This window comes from Sphaerodactylus townsendi, linkage group LG14 (genome assembly GCF_021028975.2).
Source record: "Sphaerodactylus townsendi isolate TG3544 linkage group LG14, MPM_Stown_v2.3, whole genome shotgun sequence".
In the NCBI taxonomy this organism is placed as follows: Eukaryota; Metazoa; Chordata; class Lepidosauria; order Squamata; family Sphaerodactylidae; genus Sphaerodactylus; species Sphaerodactylus townsendi.
The window spans coordinates 8,386,254-8,404,697 of NC_059438.1; the positions used below are offsets into that span (position 1 = coordinate 8,386,254).

The following is an 18,444-nucleotide window of genomic DNA, read 5'->3' on the forward strand; positions in this document are numbered from 1 at the left end:
CCTTCTGCCTTCACGGGTATCCTTTACTTGTGGTCTACATACCAGCTCCAGTACCTTCCTCAAGGACACACCTTCAAAGTCTAGATATGGTTGTGACTACCTATACACTGTGGCTGAACCCTGACATACTTCCTCATAGCTGTGGAACTCTCTGCCACAGAGACTTGTGTTGGTAGCTAGCACAGATGTGTGTGTTTTAAGAGTTAAGGGAAGTGCTACTTTATGCCAGGTTTTAAAAGCGGGTTGAACCTAGCAGTTTGGATTCCAATGACAACCAGCTAAAAGTTCACGCGAAGGAAGTCATCAGGCCAGGATTAGAGCGTATTTTTTTGGGGGGGGGGGGGAGGGAGTTCTGTGGGAACTTCTCCCCCATAACGCTTTTAAAAAGGGCCTGAAGCTGTTGTATTTGGCCTGTGTGAAATCACGAAGCCAGTTCCTGACTGGGAAATGGGTTGAGCCCTCCCCACTGTAAGTTATTATGAAGAGTTCTGTGTTTCCAAGAAGAACCCGCTGTCTCTCTCATTTTCTTCTTCTCTGATAGCGGGATGACTTTCATTTTTTAAACATTTTTTAAACGATTTGTCTATAAACATTCCATCTGGTGCAGTAAAACCTTTTTTCCTCCTTGTCTGAGGGAAGAAGTGCAGCCGCAAATGTCCTTGGTATCTTGAGCACTGTGTGGGGTCTTGGCCACACACTACTCAACACTGCCGTTTTGGATTACTCCCGGCAAAAATTATTCTTTCCCCCAGTAACCTTCGTAAAACAGCCTCTTATGAAGGAGGACAACGAGTGCTGGGGTTTGAACACCAGTCGATTTAGTAGAGGCTCCGCCTTGGTGGATGAATTAGTGTTTTAGGCCTGGTTCATGCAGGGATTCACTTGAGGATCAGTGATGATTTGCATGTGTGAACATACCCGTCACAAACATCACTGCTGTAAATCTGTTTATTCTCCTTGCATTTCTCTGTGCAGATTCATAAAAGGAGTTCCTCGAACCATTCCTTCAGAATCATGCCTAAACAGTTGGATGACTTCGAAAGAGAAATCATCATGCAATAATCAGTAGTTTATTATTCATTCATTTAAAACTTTTTAATGCTGCCTTTCCACCCACATATTCATCTGAGTATGAATATCTGAACAATTAAAACACCTGACTATTAAACACTGTTTGCTTCATTTATCCCCTGCCTTTTCCCCAAATGTGGACCCAAAGTGGCTTATGTCGGTCCCCTCTCCTCCATTTTATTTGCACAGCAACCCTGTGAGGTAGGGTAGGCTGAGAGGATATGATTGACTCAAGGTCACACAGCATGCTTCCATGTCAAGAGTGAGGATGTGAACCTCTGTCACTCCAATAATCCTACACTCCGGTCACTGCACCACACTGGATCTCACCAAGCTATTCTTACTCTAATTATAACAGAAGTTATAATCATTGCAGAGAAAAGAATCAAAGACTGAACCATCTCTCAGTTCCAAAATTCCAGCACTAAGTTAGTTGATGCCTGGACTTTTTCCAGGTCCCTAGCTACAGCGGTTTTCATCTCATTTCCTAACACTTTTATTTAGATTTAACACTGAAGCTTGCAGTGTTGATGGGAGGATATAGGGTGAGAATGTCTCTGTCCTTTTTCTCCTTAAGCTTTTCCGTTGGCTCCCTATCCCATTCTGCATTTGCTTGAAGCCTAGTCATTATTTTAATGCTTCCCTTCCCTTTCCAACTCCTTTTATTCTGCACAAACGGGTCCTTGCTAACTTTGGCTTCTTTCTCCACTCCTTTTCACTCTGCCTCCATAATCTGTCCATTTTATGATTAAGATTTATTTGCGACTTTTTGCCAACTAAAAAACACAACACAACTTAAGAAGAAGAAGAAAAGTTGGATTTATATCCCCCTCTTTCTGTCCTGTAAGGAGACTCAAAAGGACTGACAATCTCCTTGCCCTTCCCCCACTCACAACAAACACCCTGTGAGGTAGGTGAGGCTGAGAGAGCTCAGAAGAACTGTGACTAGCCCAAGGTCACCCAGCTGGCATGTGTTGGAGTGCACAGACTAATCTGAATTCCCTAGATGAGCCTCCACAGTTTAAGCGGCCGAGCGGGGGATCAAAACCGGTTCCTCTAGAGTGCACCTGCTCTTAACCACTACGCCACTGCTGCCCTCATGAAACTCATAAAAAATAAGTTACAGTAAAGTTAAAACAAGTGAAACAGAGAATTTACAGGATTAATTAATTGAAGGTATAATAAGATGTCGGGCTTAAGTAATATTGTGCAGTATTTTGCAACCTGGCCCCTATTTGGGGAGTTACCTCCCAATTTTTAATCAACTCCTCTTCACCCCAGATATTCAGTCTTTCAATCAAAGGCTCAATAATCTTCAAGTGAGTTGTCTTATTAAAAAAAAATCTGAAATTTAAAAAACCACCTTATTTTCTCAGTTTTTGGTAAGCCAAGGACTGGGTCTCTTCCTTCTTCCATGCAGTGTTTGCTTTTGTTTAGTAACATTTTTGTTTAGCAATCAGATTTCGGGGTGGTGGAAAGTACGATCAAGTTGCTGTGGATATATTGTTGCTCCATAGAGTTTTCAAAGCCAAAGACCAACACAGGGGTTTTTTCATTGCCTGGCAACCCTAGCCTATCTTGGTGTTCTCACAACCAGGTACTAATCAGGGCTAGCCTTGCTTAGCTTCCAAGTGTGGGCTAGTTTGGAACATCCAGATCAGGGCATCATGTTTAGTAGGAAGTTCCTATCAGCCCCACAGTGAGCAATACCAGTCTGCGGTCAAAAGTGTGTGCCGCTTTCATGGGCTTAATAATGTTCATAATAATACAGGATCGATTCCCAACTCCTTCACATGAATAGCAGACTCCAATCTGGTGAACCAGGTTCGTTTCCCCACTCCTCCACACGAAGCCTGCTGGGTGACTTTGGGCTAGTCATAGTCCTCTCAGAACTCTCTCAATCCCACCTACCTCACAGGGTGCCTGTTGTGGGGAGAGGAAGGGGAGGAGTTTGTAAGTCATTTTGAGACTCCTCACGGTTGAGAAAAGCCAGGTATAAATAAAACCCTTCTATTTCTCTCTATCCCTCACCCTGCCCACAGTTTTAATTACTTTTTCTTAAAATTTCCTTCAACATGTTGTTGTTGGCTTGGCTTTCATAAAAAGCGAGAATTTATCTGCTTCATTGTGGTAACGGTGAGTTACTTCTGGGCAATTAGAAATGAAAGGGTTTTTTTTGGCAGAATTTCTTTTAAGCCTCCCACAAATGATTACAGCCACAGAGGCAGAAAAAGAGAGTCACACTCGACTGAAGTATTTGTTGGCCTCCCCCTGCCTTAATTTCCAGTGCAGAGTTTGCACCAAGCCAGGCCAAGCGCTCATAATAAATTGTGACCAGTGATGTCTCGGTTGTTACTGGAAGTTCTGGCTGTGCGTCACTCTGGTATTTCCTTTCCCTGTGGACAGATCGGGGTAGTCACTTGGTGCGTTTATTTGCAAGGCCTTCCGCAGCTGTCTTTGCTGCAACGTTCTGCCAAGATCGGAGCCCCTTCCCATGGATTTTTTAAAAAGTTAAATACGGTGCGACCAGGATTTCCTGTGCAGCAAAGCTTTCCCGTCAGCTGCCGTGGATAGCCAGTAGTTTTCTTTCCTTGGTCCCAAACAATTATTTCCTTTGCTGTACATCAGCCACAAACAGGCCATGGCTGGCTGTGCCAGGTGGAGAAATGAATAGGCTAGGCAGGGGTTGTCAGTGCGGGAATGGCCTTTTGTTCTTCTTGCTTGGGTGTGCCAAACAGGTTGCCCCGTTTTGTTTCTTATTAGGGGGTTGAAGTATCTGAGATGGTCATGAGTATTGTCAGGATGGGTAGGGGTGGGGTCTGTGTCAGCACAAAAACCAGGGTCGCTCCCTTCCTGACTGGTTCTCCCAGGCGGCCCCAGGAACTACTCCTTGGGAAACAGCTGTGGCTCTGCTTCCCTCCCTGTTGGCTGCCAGGGGTGTGCACGAATCTTTATGGCTGCAAATACAGCATGAGTTTCACATGGAATCGGAGTGTTCCCATGGATTGGAGAAGGTGTCGTTTGTAGCCTTGTGAGTCCAGAGAGAGACCTCTGGACTTCTTGCATAGGTGTCAAACTTGCGGCCCTCCAGATGTTATGGACTACAGTTCCCATCATGCTGGCAGGGGATGATGGAAACTGTAGTCCATAACATCTGGAGGGTCTTCTAGGTAAAGGTTGGCCTCTGTAACCCTGCACTAGCGGGCATATATGTCGCCATAGCTGCTGGGAAATGTTAAACGCTGAGTGATTTAGATAGCTGTTTGTGTGTAATGTTAAAAATTCGCGTCGTTAAGTGTGAGGTGTGAGCAGTTGCGAGGGGAGATTGCATCTCCTCTCTGTCTCTTCCATTTTAATTTGGCTAATTAGGATAAGGTAGGGCGGGCCTTTCCATCTTTTTCTTTCACCTGGGGTTACCTGGAGATCTCCTGGTCTCCAGACTACACAGTGCAGCTGCCCTGAAGAAAATGGTGGCTTCGGAGGGTGGCCAATATGGCAGTGTTTCCTACTCCCTCCCTTCTTCAAACTTAGTCCCCAAATCTCCAGGAATTTCCCAATACCAAGTTGATCAGCCTGCTTCCAGGGTAGTGCGAGGATTGAGGACCTAACTTCATTAGGTTTTCCCTGTGGGGTCTGTGCAATCTACGCACACTTGCAAATTCCCTACTGGAAACTCAGTTCCCACCTACATGGCTTCCAATTTGGACTGAGACAGTGGAGCGTGAGGTTCTTCAACCCCCCCCCCGTCACTCCCCCCCCAAATGGACCTGTGGTGGTGCTGCTTGACTTGAGAGCTCCACATGAACTAATGGGGTACATGGATATTTCCCCAGTATGCAGACATCACCACCTCAGGGCCATTTCTGGTTGGACACAGGTCAAGCAAGACAGACATAAACACCATTTCCCCACACATTGCAATTCAAATCTGAATTATTATGTTCTCAGTGGGAATTAATAGGGTTGCCAAATCCAGATTGGGAAATTCCTGGAGATTTGGGGTGGAGTCTGGCATGTGTGGAGTTTGTGGAGGGGAGGGAACTCAGCAGGTATTTGATTCCGTAGACTCCACCTTCCTTAGACTGAAGGCTTTGGCGAATAAAGCCATACCATTAAAGGGAAGGAGAGAAGAAGAAGAGTTTGGATTTATACCCCACCTTTCTCTCCTGCAAGGAGACTCAAGGTGGCTTACAAGCTCCTTTCCCCCCCCCTCCCCATAACAGACACCTTGTGAGGTAGTTGGGGCTGAGAGAGTTCTTGAGAGAACTGTGACTAGGCCACGGTCACCCAGCAGGAATATAAGAGTGTGGAAACACACCGGTTCACCAGATAAGCCTCTGCCGCTCAGGTGGAGGAGTGGGGAATCAAACCTGGTTCTCCAGATTAGAATCCACCTGCTCTTAACCACTACACCATACCACGCTAACTCCATCCTTGAAAGCAGCTATTTTCTTCAGGCAAATTGATGTGTGTAATCTGGAGATCATTTGCAATTCTGGAATCTCTAGGGATCCTACAAAGACATGATAGTCCTCGTGGCAAAGCTGGACATAATCCTGGTACTATTTCCTGTAGGTAGGCCTTGAGCTTCTAGCCAGTTTGAAGAATTGGACTGGACCTGAGACCTGTGCTGTAGGTCAAACCCAGTTCCATATTTTTATTCCCTTCCTCTCCTGGAAGGCAGCATTGCATGATGGTTTGGCTAAGCATAGTGCGCGACTTCAAAGCACAGTTCGAACGTACGAAAATCCAGGGGGAACTTCAGCTCTTGGCAGATTCCTTTAGTGGCTGTGGGCTAGTTGGCGTGTCTCTCTCTGTTCACAGACTTTGGAACAGGTGTAGCTATGATCTCCCTTACAGAGTTTTGTTAAGGATGTGTTGCAAAATGACCCACTCTCAGCTGGTGGACACACACACACACACACACACACACACACACACACAGATATTTGTAAATCTAAATGGTGCACAAAATAAATCCCTCCAGATAAATCCCTCCCTGCATCCTTTTTATCTTCAAACAAAAGAAAACAACAACGGAAAAACACAAACCCTGTGTCCATTGCAGAATTTAGCAAGAAAGCTCAGACATACATTGAAACTGTGCAACTGAGAACAGCACCAGATATGTGCCCTCAAAGGCCTGCACTTAGGAATGTACATTTGGGTTACTTATCAGACTGGAATCCAAACGGCGAAAAGGACGTGCGTGTTTGGGAAACGGGGTGCCGATTCAGCAAGTTGCGTGCTTCCTGTCGAGTGGTTCTAGGGGCTGGTGCTGACTCAGCTGTCTTTCCTGCAGTGTGGAAACCACGAGGCGCTCTGAGATGTGGGGTGCAACGTTCAGTGGGGCTGTATTTTAAAGGAGGAAGGCACGCAGTGGAGGTGGGTTTTGTGCCATTCCCAGCGCAAGGCTTTTTGAGCCAAATGCTGGTGATTACGAGACTGGGCGATAGAAAAGCTTGAATATTACAGGAAGTGGGAAGGGGGAGCGAGAACGAGAGAGCATTGTAATGTGTGCCTCTGTGTGATCTGTTCCCAGAGGCACATTGTGACACACTCCCTCCAAGAAATTAATGCCAGTAAGGGCCATTCGACTTGGTGACCGAGAGCAGGTGCTGCCTTCCCATTGGCAATGTCGTCCCGAACCATTAAAAAAAATTATCTCCAGAGAGAGAACTGCAAATAGGCCGTTGTGTTGGAGACAATAAAAGCACTGTGGCAGTGGTGGCCTTGGGACCCTGAAGGGGACATGCTAGCATGGTGTAATGGCTAGAATATTGGACTAGGATCTGGGATACTCCTGGTTCGAATCCTTACTCTGCCAGGGATGCTCGCTGGATGACCTCGGGCCAGTTACCTCAAAGGGTTGTTGTGAGGAGACAATGAAAGGAAGGAGAACAGCATAAGTTGCTTTGGGTGTCCATTGGAGAGAACTGCAAGGTATAAATGAAGAAGTACATAAAGCAGCGATGGCGAACCTTTTCGAGACCGAGTGCCCAAATTGCAACCCCAAACCCACTTATTTATCGCAAAGTGCCAACACGGCATTTTAACCTGAATACTGAGGTTTTAGTTTGGAAAAAAACAGTTGGCTCCAAGGCGTGCGTTACTTGGGAGTAAGCTTGGTGAAGCACAGTGCAATGCTTCAAACGGGTGAATCACGACCCTAGGAGGGTTTACTCTGAAGCAAACCCCATTGCCAACAACCAAGCTTGCTCCCAGGTAAAGGATTGCACTTGAGTTCTTCCCATGAAAATCAGTGGGGTTTAACATCGCTTAACAGGGTTCCCTACACTGCTTCCCCAAAACTAGGTCTTAGGTTTAATGCTAATAATCTCCCTGAAATAATTACACTGTTATCACACTGGGGGCCTGGTGGGGGAAGGGGGAGGGGTGTGGGGGAAGAGGGAAGTAAAACTTTCGCTTTCTGAAACCCAATAACCCCCCCCACACACACACACACACAAAATGGAAGTAAAAAGGCACATGATGAACTCTGTGCGCGCGTACCCACAGAGAGGGCTCTGAGTGCCACCTCTGGTACGCGTGCCATAGGTTCGCCACCACTGACATAAAGTTGGTTGTCTCCCTCTTGATGCTTGGTGGGATGAAGTGGGATGATTTGGCCAGCAGCGCCACAGCTAGAAAGCCATCTCTGAGACCTTTGCCAAGAGTTGTTGTGGTGATGTGTTATTTCACAAGTGCTGAAAGAAAACATCTGGGAAGCGTCTTTCAGATCCTCCATTCCGTCACGCCATCCCCCTCTGTGTTCATTACTGAATGAACACGCAAAACAGCTTCCTAATGAGCCAAACCCTTGGCCTTGCTAGGTCAGTATCATCGACTCAAACCGGCAGCAGCTTTGCATGGTCTCAAGCAGAGGTTTTCCTCTTATCCTCCTGCCTCATCCTTCTAACTGGGGCTGCCAGGGACCGAACCTGGGGCATTTTGCAAGCAAAACAGATTCTGTGCCATGGAGAGAAACACACCTCACTGGGACAGTTCAGTTCAGAGTACTGTGTTCAGTTGTGGGCACCAGAATTTAAGAAGGATATTGACAAGCTGGAATGTGTCCAGAGGAGGGCAACCAAAATGGTAAAAAGTTTGGAATCCCATGCCCTACGAAGAGAGGCTTAGGGAGTTGGGAATATTTAGTCTGAAGAAGCGACATGATAGTTATGTTTAGATATTTGAAGGAATGCCATGTCGAAGAGGGAGCAAGCTTGTTTTCTGCTGCTCCAGAGACTAGGACCAAGAGTAATGGATTCAAGGTGAAGGAAAAGAGATCCCACCTAAACTTTAGGAAGAACTTTCTGACTGTCAGGGCTGTTTGAAGTGGAATTTATTGCCTCAGAGAGTGGTGGAGTCTCCTTCTTTGGAGGTTTTTATAGAGAGGCTGGGTGATCATATGTCAGGAGTGCTTTGATTGTGTGTTCCTACATGGCAGGGGGTTGGACTTGATGGCTTTTGTGGTCTCTTCCAACTCTATGATTGTATAACATACCTCTGAATGTTAGCGCAGACTAAGCTTGTAACAGTATTTGAGCCAACAAACATAAAATTATTTAAACAAATAATTTTATTGAAACCAACAAGGATTCATTTAGCACTGGGAAGGGACCGACAAACAGAACAAAATCCAGGGTTTTTATACAGTTTTCAAGGGTTGGGTCATAAGTACATGAAAGGTAAAATTTACACATTACAAAGACAGATAGGTGTCACTCAATCCCATTAGGGTTTTCCTGCTTGGAATTTTCTCACTTTGAACTTCCTGGGCCGTGTCCTTATCTCTATAGCCTGAAATGTTTCTGTTTTTATGGTTCTTTGAAATAACAAAAGGTAGCGTTCTGATTCCAACCTTACTGACCATCAACCATCAACCATTCCATCCTTCCTGTCCATCAACCATCCTTGCTGACCATCAACCATCTGGCAGCTTATGACTTTCTAAATGTCTGCTTAAAATATTGGAATGTGAATCAGTGTTTGGATGAGTCTGGGGCCAATGTGGATCTGTGATTTTGGAGGCTCTTGTTGGTGGGAGCTCGGAGAATGGTGTGAAAGGATTCCCCTGTAGAGGTTCGTCTGACACTTAAAAATCCCTTTTACTTATTATCCTGTTAGCCTGTTTTCTCATCTCTTCTGCTGACTATTTTGCAAGGCAAAAGGTATTTTATTTTGGGGGCCTCCTTTCAGGGTTTGAGTGAGCCAAAATATATGAACCAAAGTTTTATGTGGCACAGAACCAAACTCTAACTACATCATGTATTCAGAAGTGTAACAGAACACATCCAAAATAAAACATATGCAAAAGTCATACTTCTAAAATTAATTAAAACACTATAAGTTGTAAAATGATAATAAAAACTTGTTTCTGACTCTCCTGCCTACAAGAAAGATGCCAGGCGTAGATGTGGGCAAAATGTCAGGAGCACGAATGACCAGACCACAGACACACAGCTCAGAAAACCCATATTACCCAGATTCTCAGCACAATTCTACGCCACTCGAAGTTCATTTAAATGAATGGAGTAACTCTCTGTAGGATTGCACTGTGAGCTGGACCTCTGGGACCTTTCTGTAACAGAAAGGGCATAGCTGAGCCCAGGAGACTTGCTTGTTTACACGCCCTAAGGCACAGGTGTCAAACTCACGGCCCTCCACATGTTATAGACTACAGTTCCCATCATCCCCTGCCAGCACGATTCTGGCAGGGGATGATGGGAACTGTAGTCCATAACATCTGGAGGGCCGCGAGTTTGACACTTATGCCCTAGGGGCTGGGTAAGCATTTGAATCTGGTTCTGAGTTGGGCCATTCTGGGGTGAAAGAGAAGTGAGAAGGTGCAGCCCGGTGCATTCAAAAGGTAATAGCTGCACCCTGTTGTTGGACTTGTGAGCATAAGTGGGTTGATGGTAGTTGTGTGGCTCCAATGCCCGTGATTGCAAGAATGCTGATTCTTGAGGCTGAATTAGCAGATGAGGTAAAATCAGAGGGAATATTAGTGTTTATCTTTGAAAACTGTAGCGTTCCTTAGAGGCCAGCCTTCTGAATTCTCAATTCCACAGTTCAAGGCCTGGCAGAATGCAAAAAAAGGCAAAGTGAAATACCTGATTCATGCTACCTTTTAAGGTCAGACTCCTTTGTTTAAGGGCATTGCTTGTTCTCCTGCTTGGCGAAAGAATCTCTTTATGCATTTAAAATGTAAAGCCCCTGACGGGTTAAAAGTTGGACTGTTCCATTCCCCCCCCCCCCCCTGTACAAACCTCCTCGGATTCTCCTGAATGGTTCAATCAGGGCGAGGGAGGGGGAAAGGGAGGGAGAGAGGAAGGGGTGGAGGGAAAAATCAACCCAGAGAAAGATGTCACAGCCTCTAATCTATCTGTCATTTTTATTTTCCAGTGGAACAAGAGGAAGCGGCCAGCGATCTCCCGACTAGAACAATGATGAGGGAATGGGGAGGGGAAAGGACCGGGGTGCCAGTCTGAAAACAGGTGAATGACAGAGGAGCGGAGGAGAGGAGAGGAACCAGCATCACGGCTGTAGGAGAACCCGGAGGAGGAGGAGGAGGAGGAGGAGGAGGAGGAGGAGGAGGCAGCAGTGCGAAGAGAGCCCTTGGCTCCGTGGCAGCAGACCCTGGCTGTGCGGCAGCTGAGCCATGGCTACTAATTTCAACGATATCGTCAAACAAGGATATGTGAAAATGAAGAGCCGAAAACTGGGGGTAAGCGCCCCCGAGGCTGTCTTTGTTTGGGGGTTCCCCCCCCCCAATCCCTGTGGCAGATTTGCTGTGTCTCGTGAGATGCGGGCAGGTGCAAATTGCGGAAAACCCTGGGGGGAGAGCTGATGCTTTTGTGTGCAAGAATTCTGGTCCGAGCATCTCTCTCTGCGTTTCTCTTTCTGTTTCCCCCTGCCTGTTTTCCCAGGCAGCCCTTTGGAATGGACTTTAGTATTTTCTACGGCTCTGCCCGAATGCTGGGCATCTAGGACTGGTAGAGCTACAAAGGTTGGTTATTGCTGGCATTGCCAGGGAGGATGGGTCCCCCTCCCTAGGAGGGTTTTTTTTATTGTCAGCAGTGAGAATTTCCCTTCCAAGTGGGTTGTGGATATTGGTGCCACTCCTCAGAAAAACCACGTCCCTGGATATTTAGCGTCATATGAATTTCACTCCCTTGCTGTTTGAAAGGCTGATGGTACCCCGCTTCTGTGGCACTCCCTTCCCCTGGAGATTCTTCAGGATCTCAAATGTCTTATGCCAGTGTAGAAAAACCATTTACCTTGCCTTGTTTTGGTTGCCTGGGTCGAAATCCGCTCTGGATAGCAAGCAGGATGATTTCTTTTGGCTGCTGGTTGTATTTTTAGTGGCATTTCATTGATTTGGTTAGCTCTTTCATATCTATGTTTGCCCACGAGAGTGTGAGGTGGACTAGAATTCGGGCAAACGTTTGAAAGAAATGGAAATGGCTTTTGAGGATTTTCTCCTCCCCCCCCCACCCCCCCCACGTCTGGACTGTTCAACTGCAGAGTCATGTTGGCTGTGTTGTTGCTGAGGACCTCTGACACTATGTGGCACTGCTGAATCTGAGGCCAGGTGTGAGACTGGGACATCTGTGCTTGGGGAGAGTAAATCCTGAGCAAGATCTTTCTCAAAAATGTCTTGCACTTGCTCTGAGCTTATAGGGTGTGTCTCTCATGGGGTCTCTCATACATCTCTGCTTGCAGTAGGGGCATCTTGAATGAAGACTTTTCTTGGCACTCTCTCTTCGCTGATGACCTTTTATTGGACCAGGGGGCATACACTGAAAAATGCTGAGGGGAAGAATTAGGATTAATAAAAGAAAACAGATTGGAAATGCCTTAGCAGACCAGGTGCTCGGGAGCAGCAGCAGCAGCAGAAGGCCATTGCTTTCACATCCTGCATGTGAGCTCCCCAAGGCATCTGGTGGGCCACTGCGAGTAGCAGAGTGCTGGACTAGATGGACTCTGGTCTGATCCAGCAGGCTCTTTCTTATGTTCTTATGACATTGTGCAAAAGTTCTCTACATTGAGTGGAAAGGAGCTCCACATTTTTGCAAATTAGACTCTGTATTTTAAATGGCACGAAATTAATTTCACGTGTCCAGGTCATCCTCCATATACTGTGAGGTCTTTGTAGTGTTGGGTAGGGCCCTTTGAAGGCTGGGCTTGGGTTGTCAAAGAACTGAAGCTTTGGGATTCAGTCCTCACTGTCAGGTTGGCGAGCTTGGGCAAGCTGCTTGCCCTCTATTTCACACCTTCAGAGTGGTTGTTCAACTCCTAATTTGGGGCCTTTTAGGCTCTCACCTCTGTCACATCAGCCTCTTGACATTTGGGGGGTTATAATGGGTGCTAATGGCTTTCACCTGCCTTCTGCCTTGGAGAAAATGTGTCATTTTGCATTATGTTTCTGTGTAGTGTGACATTACTATAGTAATGGAGTGTGCACCTGGGCAGTTACAAAGGATGGTCTAAGACCCAACCTGATTCTTTCCAAGAAGTATGCTGGGGTCACTGCCTAGGAAACCTTGACTTGTGGGCGGTTTGTTTTGGTCCCCCAAGGGTTAAAACACGCTTTGCCCTCTTGTGCCTTTGTCATATCTGTTCTTTGGGTTTGGTTTATTTATTTTTGTATAGCCACCAAATGAGAAAAGGAGGAGGAGACTGCCAGAGGAATGATTTGTTTTATAGCCCAAATCTTTGTTCTAGTGAACTGAGGTCATAATGTGAGACCTTAGCACAACATGTGCCCATTTCTAGCAGTGCAGCCCTCAATTCGGCTCCGTAGATGTCTTCCTCTGGGTGACTTGACTGTGCCTCAGTGTGAGCTTCTGAGGTGCTGTTCAAATGGCCCAGAAACACTGTTCTTGGTGAAACCGACTGCCCAAACTTCCTGGCCCAAGGAAGGGTTATCTGTATGACTTCTATCTCCAAATAACTTGGCTCGGAACTGAGTAGGCCGCCAGCAGAGATTGGGCATGCTGCAGAAAAGTGCCTGATGAGTCAGTAACTCTAGATGTCTCATTCAAGCAAAGCCTTACTATAGAGGATGCCGAGAAGGTATCCCAGAACCGCTGGTTGAATTGGTGTGAGTGTAAATTCCTTCACAACCTCGACTATGAATGTGGCAGGCAGGCTTGAAGTCTGTTTGTGGTTTACCCACCATTTTGGCAGATGGTGAAGTTCTTTCTTTTTGAAGTAAGAGTCCACTGCCATCTTGTACTGCCCACCAGTGAGAGCCTCCTGCCAGGTCTGGGTTGGGAAATCTCTGAAGATTCCCGGGTAGGGTCTTGGGAGGGTGCAGTTTTGGGAGGGAGCCATCAGGGTATAATGCCACGTGTCTGTTGTCTGTAGATCAGTTGTCATTCCTAAAAGTCTCCATGCCCCACTTGAGGGTTGGCAACCTCACTCACATTTTTCAGAGGCTTCTTGCTTCTCAGTGTCCCTCTTGCAGTGACCAATAGAGCATCTTACTGGTTATTGCTTCTTGTGAATTACCTCAGAATCTTCAAGAATGATGCTGTAGAGAGCTGGGTGGGTGCAATTTTGGGAAATCAAACATCTATGAGAGGTAAGGTTGCCTGATCACCCCTGGCCACAGACGGGATTGGGGGTGGGGTAGAGCTGCCAGATCCAGGTTGGGGAACCCTTTGAGATTTGGGGGTGGAGCTTAAGAGGACAGGGACTTCCGTGGGGCACAGTGCGTGGAATCCACCCGCCAAAGTATCCATTTTCTCCAGATCAGGGGTCTGCAACCTGCGGCTCTCCAGATGTTCATGGACTACAATTCCCATCAGCCCCTACCACCAATTGGCCATGGTGGCAGGGACTGGTGGGAATTGTAGTCCATTAACATCTAGAGAGCCACAGGTTGCAGACCCCTGCTCCAGAGGAACTGCTCTCTGTAATCTAGAGGTGATCTGTACTTCCAAGAGATCCCCAAATCCCACCTAGAAACTAGAATCCCTACTGAGAGGAGAGTTCAGAAGGCCATATTTATTTATTTATTTATATTTCAAACTTATAGGCCGCCTCTTCCCCAAGGGGCTCGAGGCGGCTTCCAACATGGCTGTTCTACGACAGCAACTCCAACAACATGAATCAACACATTTAAAATCCAGCAGCAATCATATACAATTTAAACAATAACAGTAAACCAATAAAACGGTAAAAACGGGCGCCCGATCCCAAGGCTAAAAGGGAGAAATAAGTAATAGAAAAAGGAAAGGGGGGGGAACGGCGGGCCCCAGGTGGAATCAACAGTGGGCCCGACCGAAATAACAAGGGATGGAGAATGGCAGCCTCAGTTTTAATTCCGATGTTTCAGTGGGGGGCAGTAAAACCGCGGCCAGCCTCTCCAAAGGCCCGGTGGAATAGCTCTGTTTTGCAGGCCCTGCGGAACTCACCAAGGTCCCGCAGGGCCCGAACTGATGGAGGTAGAGCATTCCACCAGGCAGGGGCCAGAGCCGTAAAGGCCCTGGCCCGGGTCGAGGCCAGCCGCATCGTCGCGGGGCTGGGGGTCACCAGCAGTTCTGCCACCGCTGAACGTAGTGGCCTACGTGGGACATAAGGGGTGATGCGGTCCCGTAGGTATGAGGGCCCCATGCCGCGTAAGGCCTTAAAGGTTATTACCAACACCTTGAAGACGATCCGGAACTCCACTGGGAGCCAGTGCAGACGGCATAGCACAGGGGTGATATGATCTAAATAATCACCACCTGCCAGAAGCCGTGCCGCTGCATTCTGGACCAGCTTCAGCTTCCGGATCAATCGCAAGGGAAGGCCCGCGTAAAGCGAGTTACAGTAATCTAGCCTCGAGGTGACCGTCGCATGGATCACGGTGGCCAGGTCGGGCCGGGAGAGATAGGGGGCCAACCGCCGCGCCTGGAGCTAGAGGCTGTTTCCTAGGACAACTGTCCACGTTGCTGCATATAGTATTTTTCCTGCCTATCTGTAAACATATCCATGAGTGAAGGTAACGTGAATCTATAAGATCATTAATTAATTTAGTGCTTTTTCTGTCCTGCCTTTTCTCCAAGGAACTCGAGGCAGCGCATCTTTCCCATTTATCCTAATAAGAATCTTGTAGGTAGATTTCTGCACAAATTTGTTTTGTTGTCCGTGCAAATTTGAACCCCAGTCTCCTCTGCTTCAACTCAGCATTCTAACCTCTGCCAGCGTGGTGTAGTGGTTAAGAGCAGGTAGATTCTAATCTGGAGAACCGGGTTTGATTCCCCATTCCTCCACCTGAGTGTCAGAAGCTTATCTGGTGAACCAGATGTGTTTCCGCACTCCTACATTCCTGCTGGGTGACCTTGGGCTAGTCACAGTCCCCTCAGAATTCTCTCAGCCCCACCTACTTCACAAGCCCTTTGGGGGAGGGCGGTTTATAAATACAATTAATAATAATAATAATAATAATAATAATAATAATAATAATAATAATAGTAGTAGTAGTAGTAGTAGTAGTAGTAGTAGTAGTAGTAGTAGTAGTAGTAGTAGTAATCCCACTAGTAGTCTGTGCTCTAGGAGGAATCCCAAGAAATCTTGAAAAACATCTGGAAAGCCTAAACTTGGACAGAACATCAGTCCACATGCTGCAGAAAGCAGCACTTCTAGGAACTGCACACATTCTACGCAAATACCTCTAATATCCTAGGTCCTTGGGAAGGACTCGATATTCAGAGATGAATTCCAGACACTTGTGCTGTGTTGTTATGTGTATAATAATAATAATAATAATAATAATAATAATAATAATAATAATAATAATAATAATAATAATAATAATAAAGGTGTCTGTTGTGCGGAGAGGAAGGGAAAGGAGCTTGTAATCCACCTTGAGTCTCCAAACTCTTCATCTTCTTCTTACTGCCTTAGCAGTTCCATGAAGCTGAGGGCAGGAAATGACCGTGATCCTGTGCTCATCAGCGTGGACTTATCCTAGTTATCTCAGCAAGCAGGCCTGATCCAGAGGCCTTACTAGGGGGTCATGGAGTGCCACCTGATCCTCTTTGGCCTATTTGTGACTTCCTGGGTTGGTGTTGGCAAATTCCCTGCAATTCCCTTTCTGGGCCAGAATTAAAACAGTGGCACCCTGGCTGAAGCCCTTCAGGCTACCAGCTGAAGATCTGGCTCAAGCACAGCTCTACGGATAGTATTAGTTGGCATCAATTTCTGTGATTGTGACGGCTTGAAAGTGGCAGTGTTCGCAGCAGCTGTTGCCAGCTGGCAGTAGGGTTTTCTGTACGCGAGCCAGGAGGAATGAAAGCAACCTACTTTTTTTTTTTTCTGGTATTATCTAGAGAAGGGGGTGGGGACAGGACTTGGAGCAGATGATATAGGAAGTATCATGTCAGCCATTTGTATTCACAGTTGTATTGGTACTCCGTACTGGCCCTCACACACACACACACACCCATATGGGCGGCCACCCTTCCCCACCATGACCAAACTTTTTTTGCACCAGGTCTTGAAGTCAGTGTATGGACCTGGGGGGAAGGAAGAGGGATATGGGGGCGATTTTCCACACCCCCCATGACTAAATGGCCACAGCCTGGGGACATTTGACCACATATGTGCCTCTGGTAAGCATGTATCTGCAGAGAGTCACAAAATGGAAAAAGTACTGTGTGGACGTAGGTGGTACAGTGTGCGTGACCCTACCTCTACATAAAACATGGGATTTGGTCCCCCCCCCACCCCAAATCACTTTCAATTTGGTGTTTTCTCGCCTCGGTAGGGTAAGTCCCTCCCCCTCCCTTGCATGCCACCCCTCCCCCTCCCTCCTCCTCCCTCCGTTAGGGTGGGTGGGTCATGTCCAGTTGCTGGGTCCCTCCCCCCCTCCCTTGCATGCCACCCCTCCTCCTCCCTCCTCCTCCCTCCGCTAGGGTGGGTGGGTCATGTCCAGATGCCGGGCCCCCTCCCCCTCCCTCCCCTCCCTTGCATGCCACCCCTCCCTCCCCCCTCTTGCATGTCACCCCTTGCATGCACATTCAAGCCCTTGTCTTCCTGCCTTCTATGTCCTTCTAGGCCGACTTACCCGACAGAGCCTCGGTGAGGCTTGCTGTACTGCCACTGAAGGTCTGTGGGCTTAGACAGAACTGCCTCAAATAACATGTTGTCCACCCTTGACCTAAAACGACCCAACTTGGCCATTTTTGTTTGTTTGTTTGTTTGCTTGTTTACAAGCTTGAAGTGACTGTAGGATGCATTTGACATTAGCGCACAATTTTTTCCCATTACAGCCCGGCTGCAAAGTTTCTCCTCCTGGGAACTGCTGAGAGCAGCGGCAGAGCCTGGGGCAGTGTTGCCAAAACAGCAGCCGCCCTGCACGAATTCTCCAGGCCCTGCTGTATTCCAGCGGCCTCCATGCCCCCGAGGGCTCGGCTCTCGATCAAGGAAATGTGCATTGAAGCGCTTGCTTCCGGGGCCTGAAGTGCGTCGCCTGCAGAGCAAAGGAAGGAGGATTCTTTGCCTCTGTTGTTCTCTGTTGTCGTAGGAGATTCAGATATTTTGCCCGCTTATCTTTTACAGGGAAATCACAATTTTCCAGATAATCTCTTTTTTTTTTGGTCACTTGGAAAATGAAACATTTCGCCCCCCAGCTAATGCTTCTGATGCTGTGCCGGGGTAGCGTGTAATGTGGTTGCATGAATGCCTCTGGTTCGCACCCAGGATATTGGGGACGATTAATGAGAGGACCAAACACTATGTGTGACATAAGGGCATCCAAGATCACATCTCCTGGTGTGTAACTCAGCACCTGCTAAAGGGGAGGGAGTCCACAGCTCAGTAGTACAGCATCTACGCAGAAGGTCACAGGTTTAGTCCCCAGCATCTCCAGTTAGGGTCAGCGGCCGGTGATGTAACCGATCCTGAAGGAACGCTGCTGACATGGACACAATATTGGCAGCAACAGTTCAATGGGCAGTCTTGATATAAGAAGAAGAAGAGTTTGGATTTATATCCCCCCTTTCTGTCCTGTAAGGAGACTCAAAGGGGCTGACAATCGCCTTGCCCTTCCCCCCTCACAACAAACACCCTGTGAGGTAGGTGGGGCTGAGAGAGCTCAGAAGAACTGTGACTAGCCCAAGGTCACCCAGCCGGCGTGTGCTGGAGTGCACAAGCTAATCTAGTTCACCAGATAAGCCTCCACAGCTGAAGTGGCAGAGCAGGGAACCAAACCCGGTTCCTCCAGATTAGAGCGCGCCTGCTCTTAACCACTACACCACGCTGGCATCTGTTTTGGTTGTCGAAGGCTTCTGGTTCAACCCTTGCTATTTTTTAGTTATGACAATTACATAGGAGAGGATACGAGACTCAGGAAAGTCACTACCAGCTGGAATAGAC

The 18,444-nt window shown here is 47.3% G+C and overlaps 1 protein-coding gene across 5 annotated transcripts in view; it reads left to right on the forward strand.

Annotated features, from left to right (window-relative positions):
- DOK4 (docking protein 4) overlaps positions 1-18,444 on the forward strand; it is a 71,043-nt gene that overhangs the window by 9,001 nt on the left and 43,598 nt on the right. For 4 of the 5 annotated variants that reach the window (XR_007246101.1, XM_048515235.1, XM_048515234.1 and 1 more), the window contains one exon: positions 10,480-10,801. Coding sequence is in view for 4 of the 5 variants with exons in the window: in XM_048515235.1 (XP_048371192.1) it covers positions 10,736-10,801 (66 nt within the window). In the remaining variant the exon portion in view is untranslated. Of the gene's footprint in view, positions 1-10,414; positions 10,802-18,444 lie in introns of those variants that run through there. The other variant, XM_048515236.1, reaches the window with a different exon arrangement.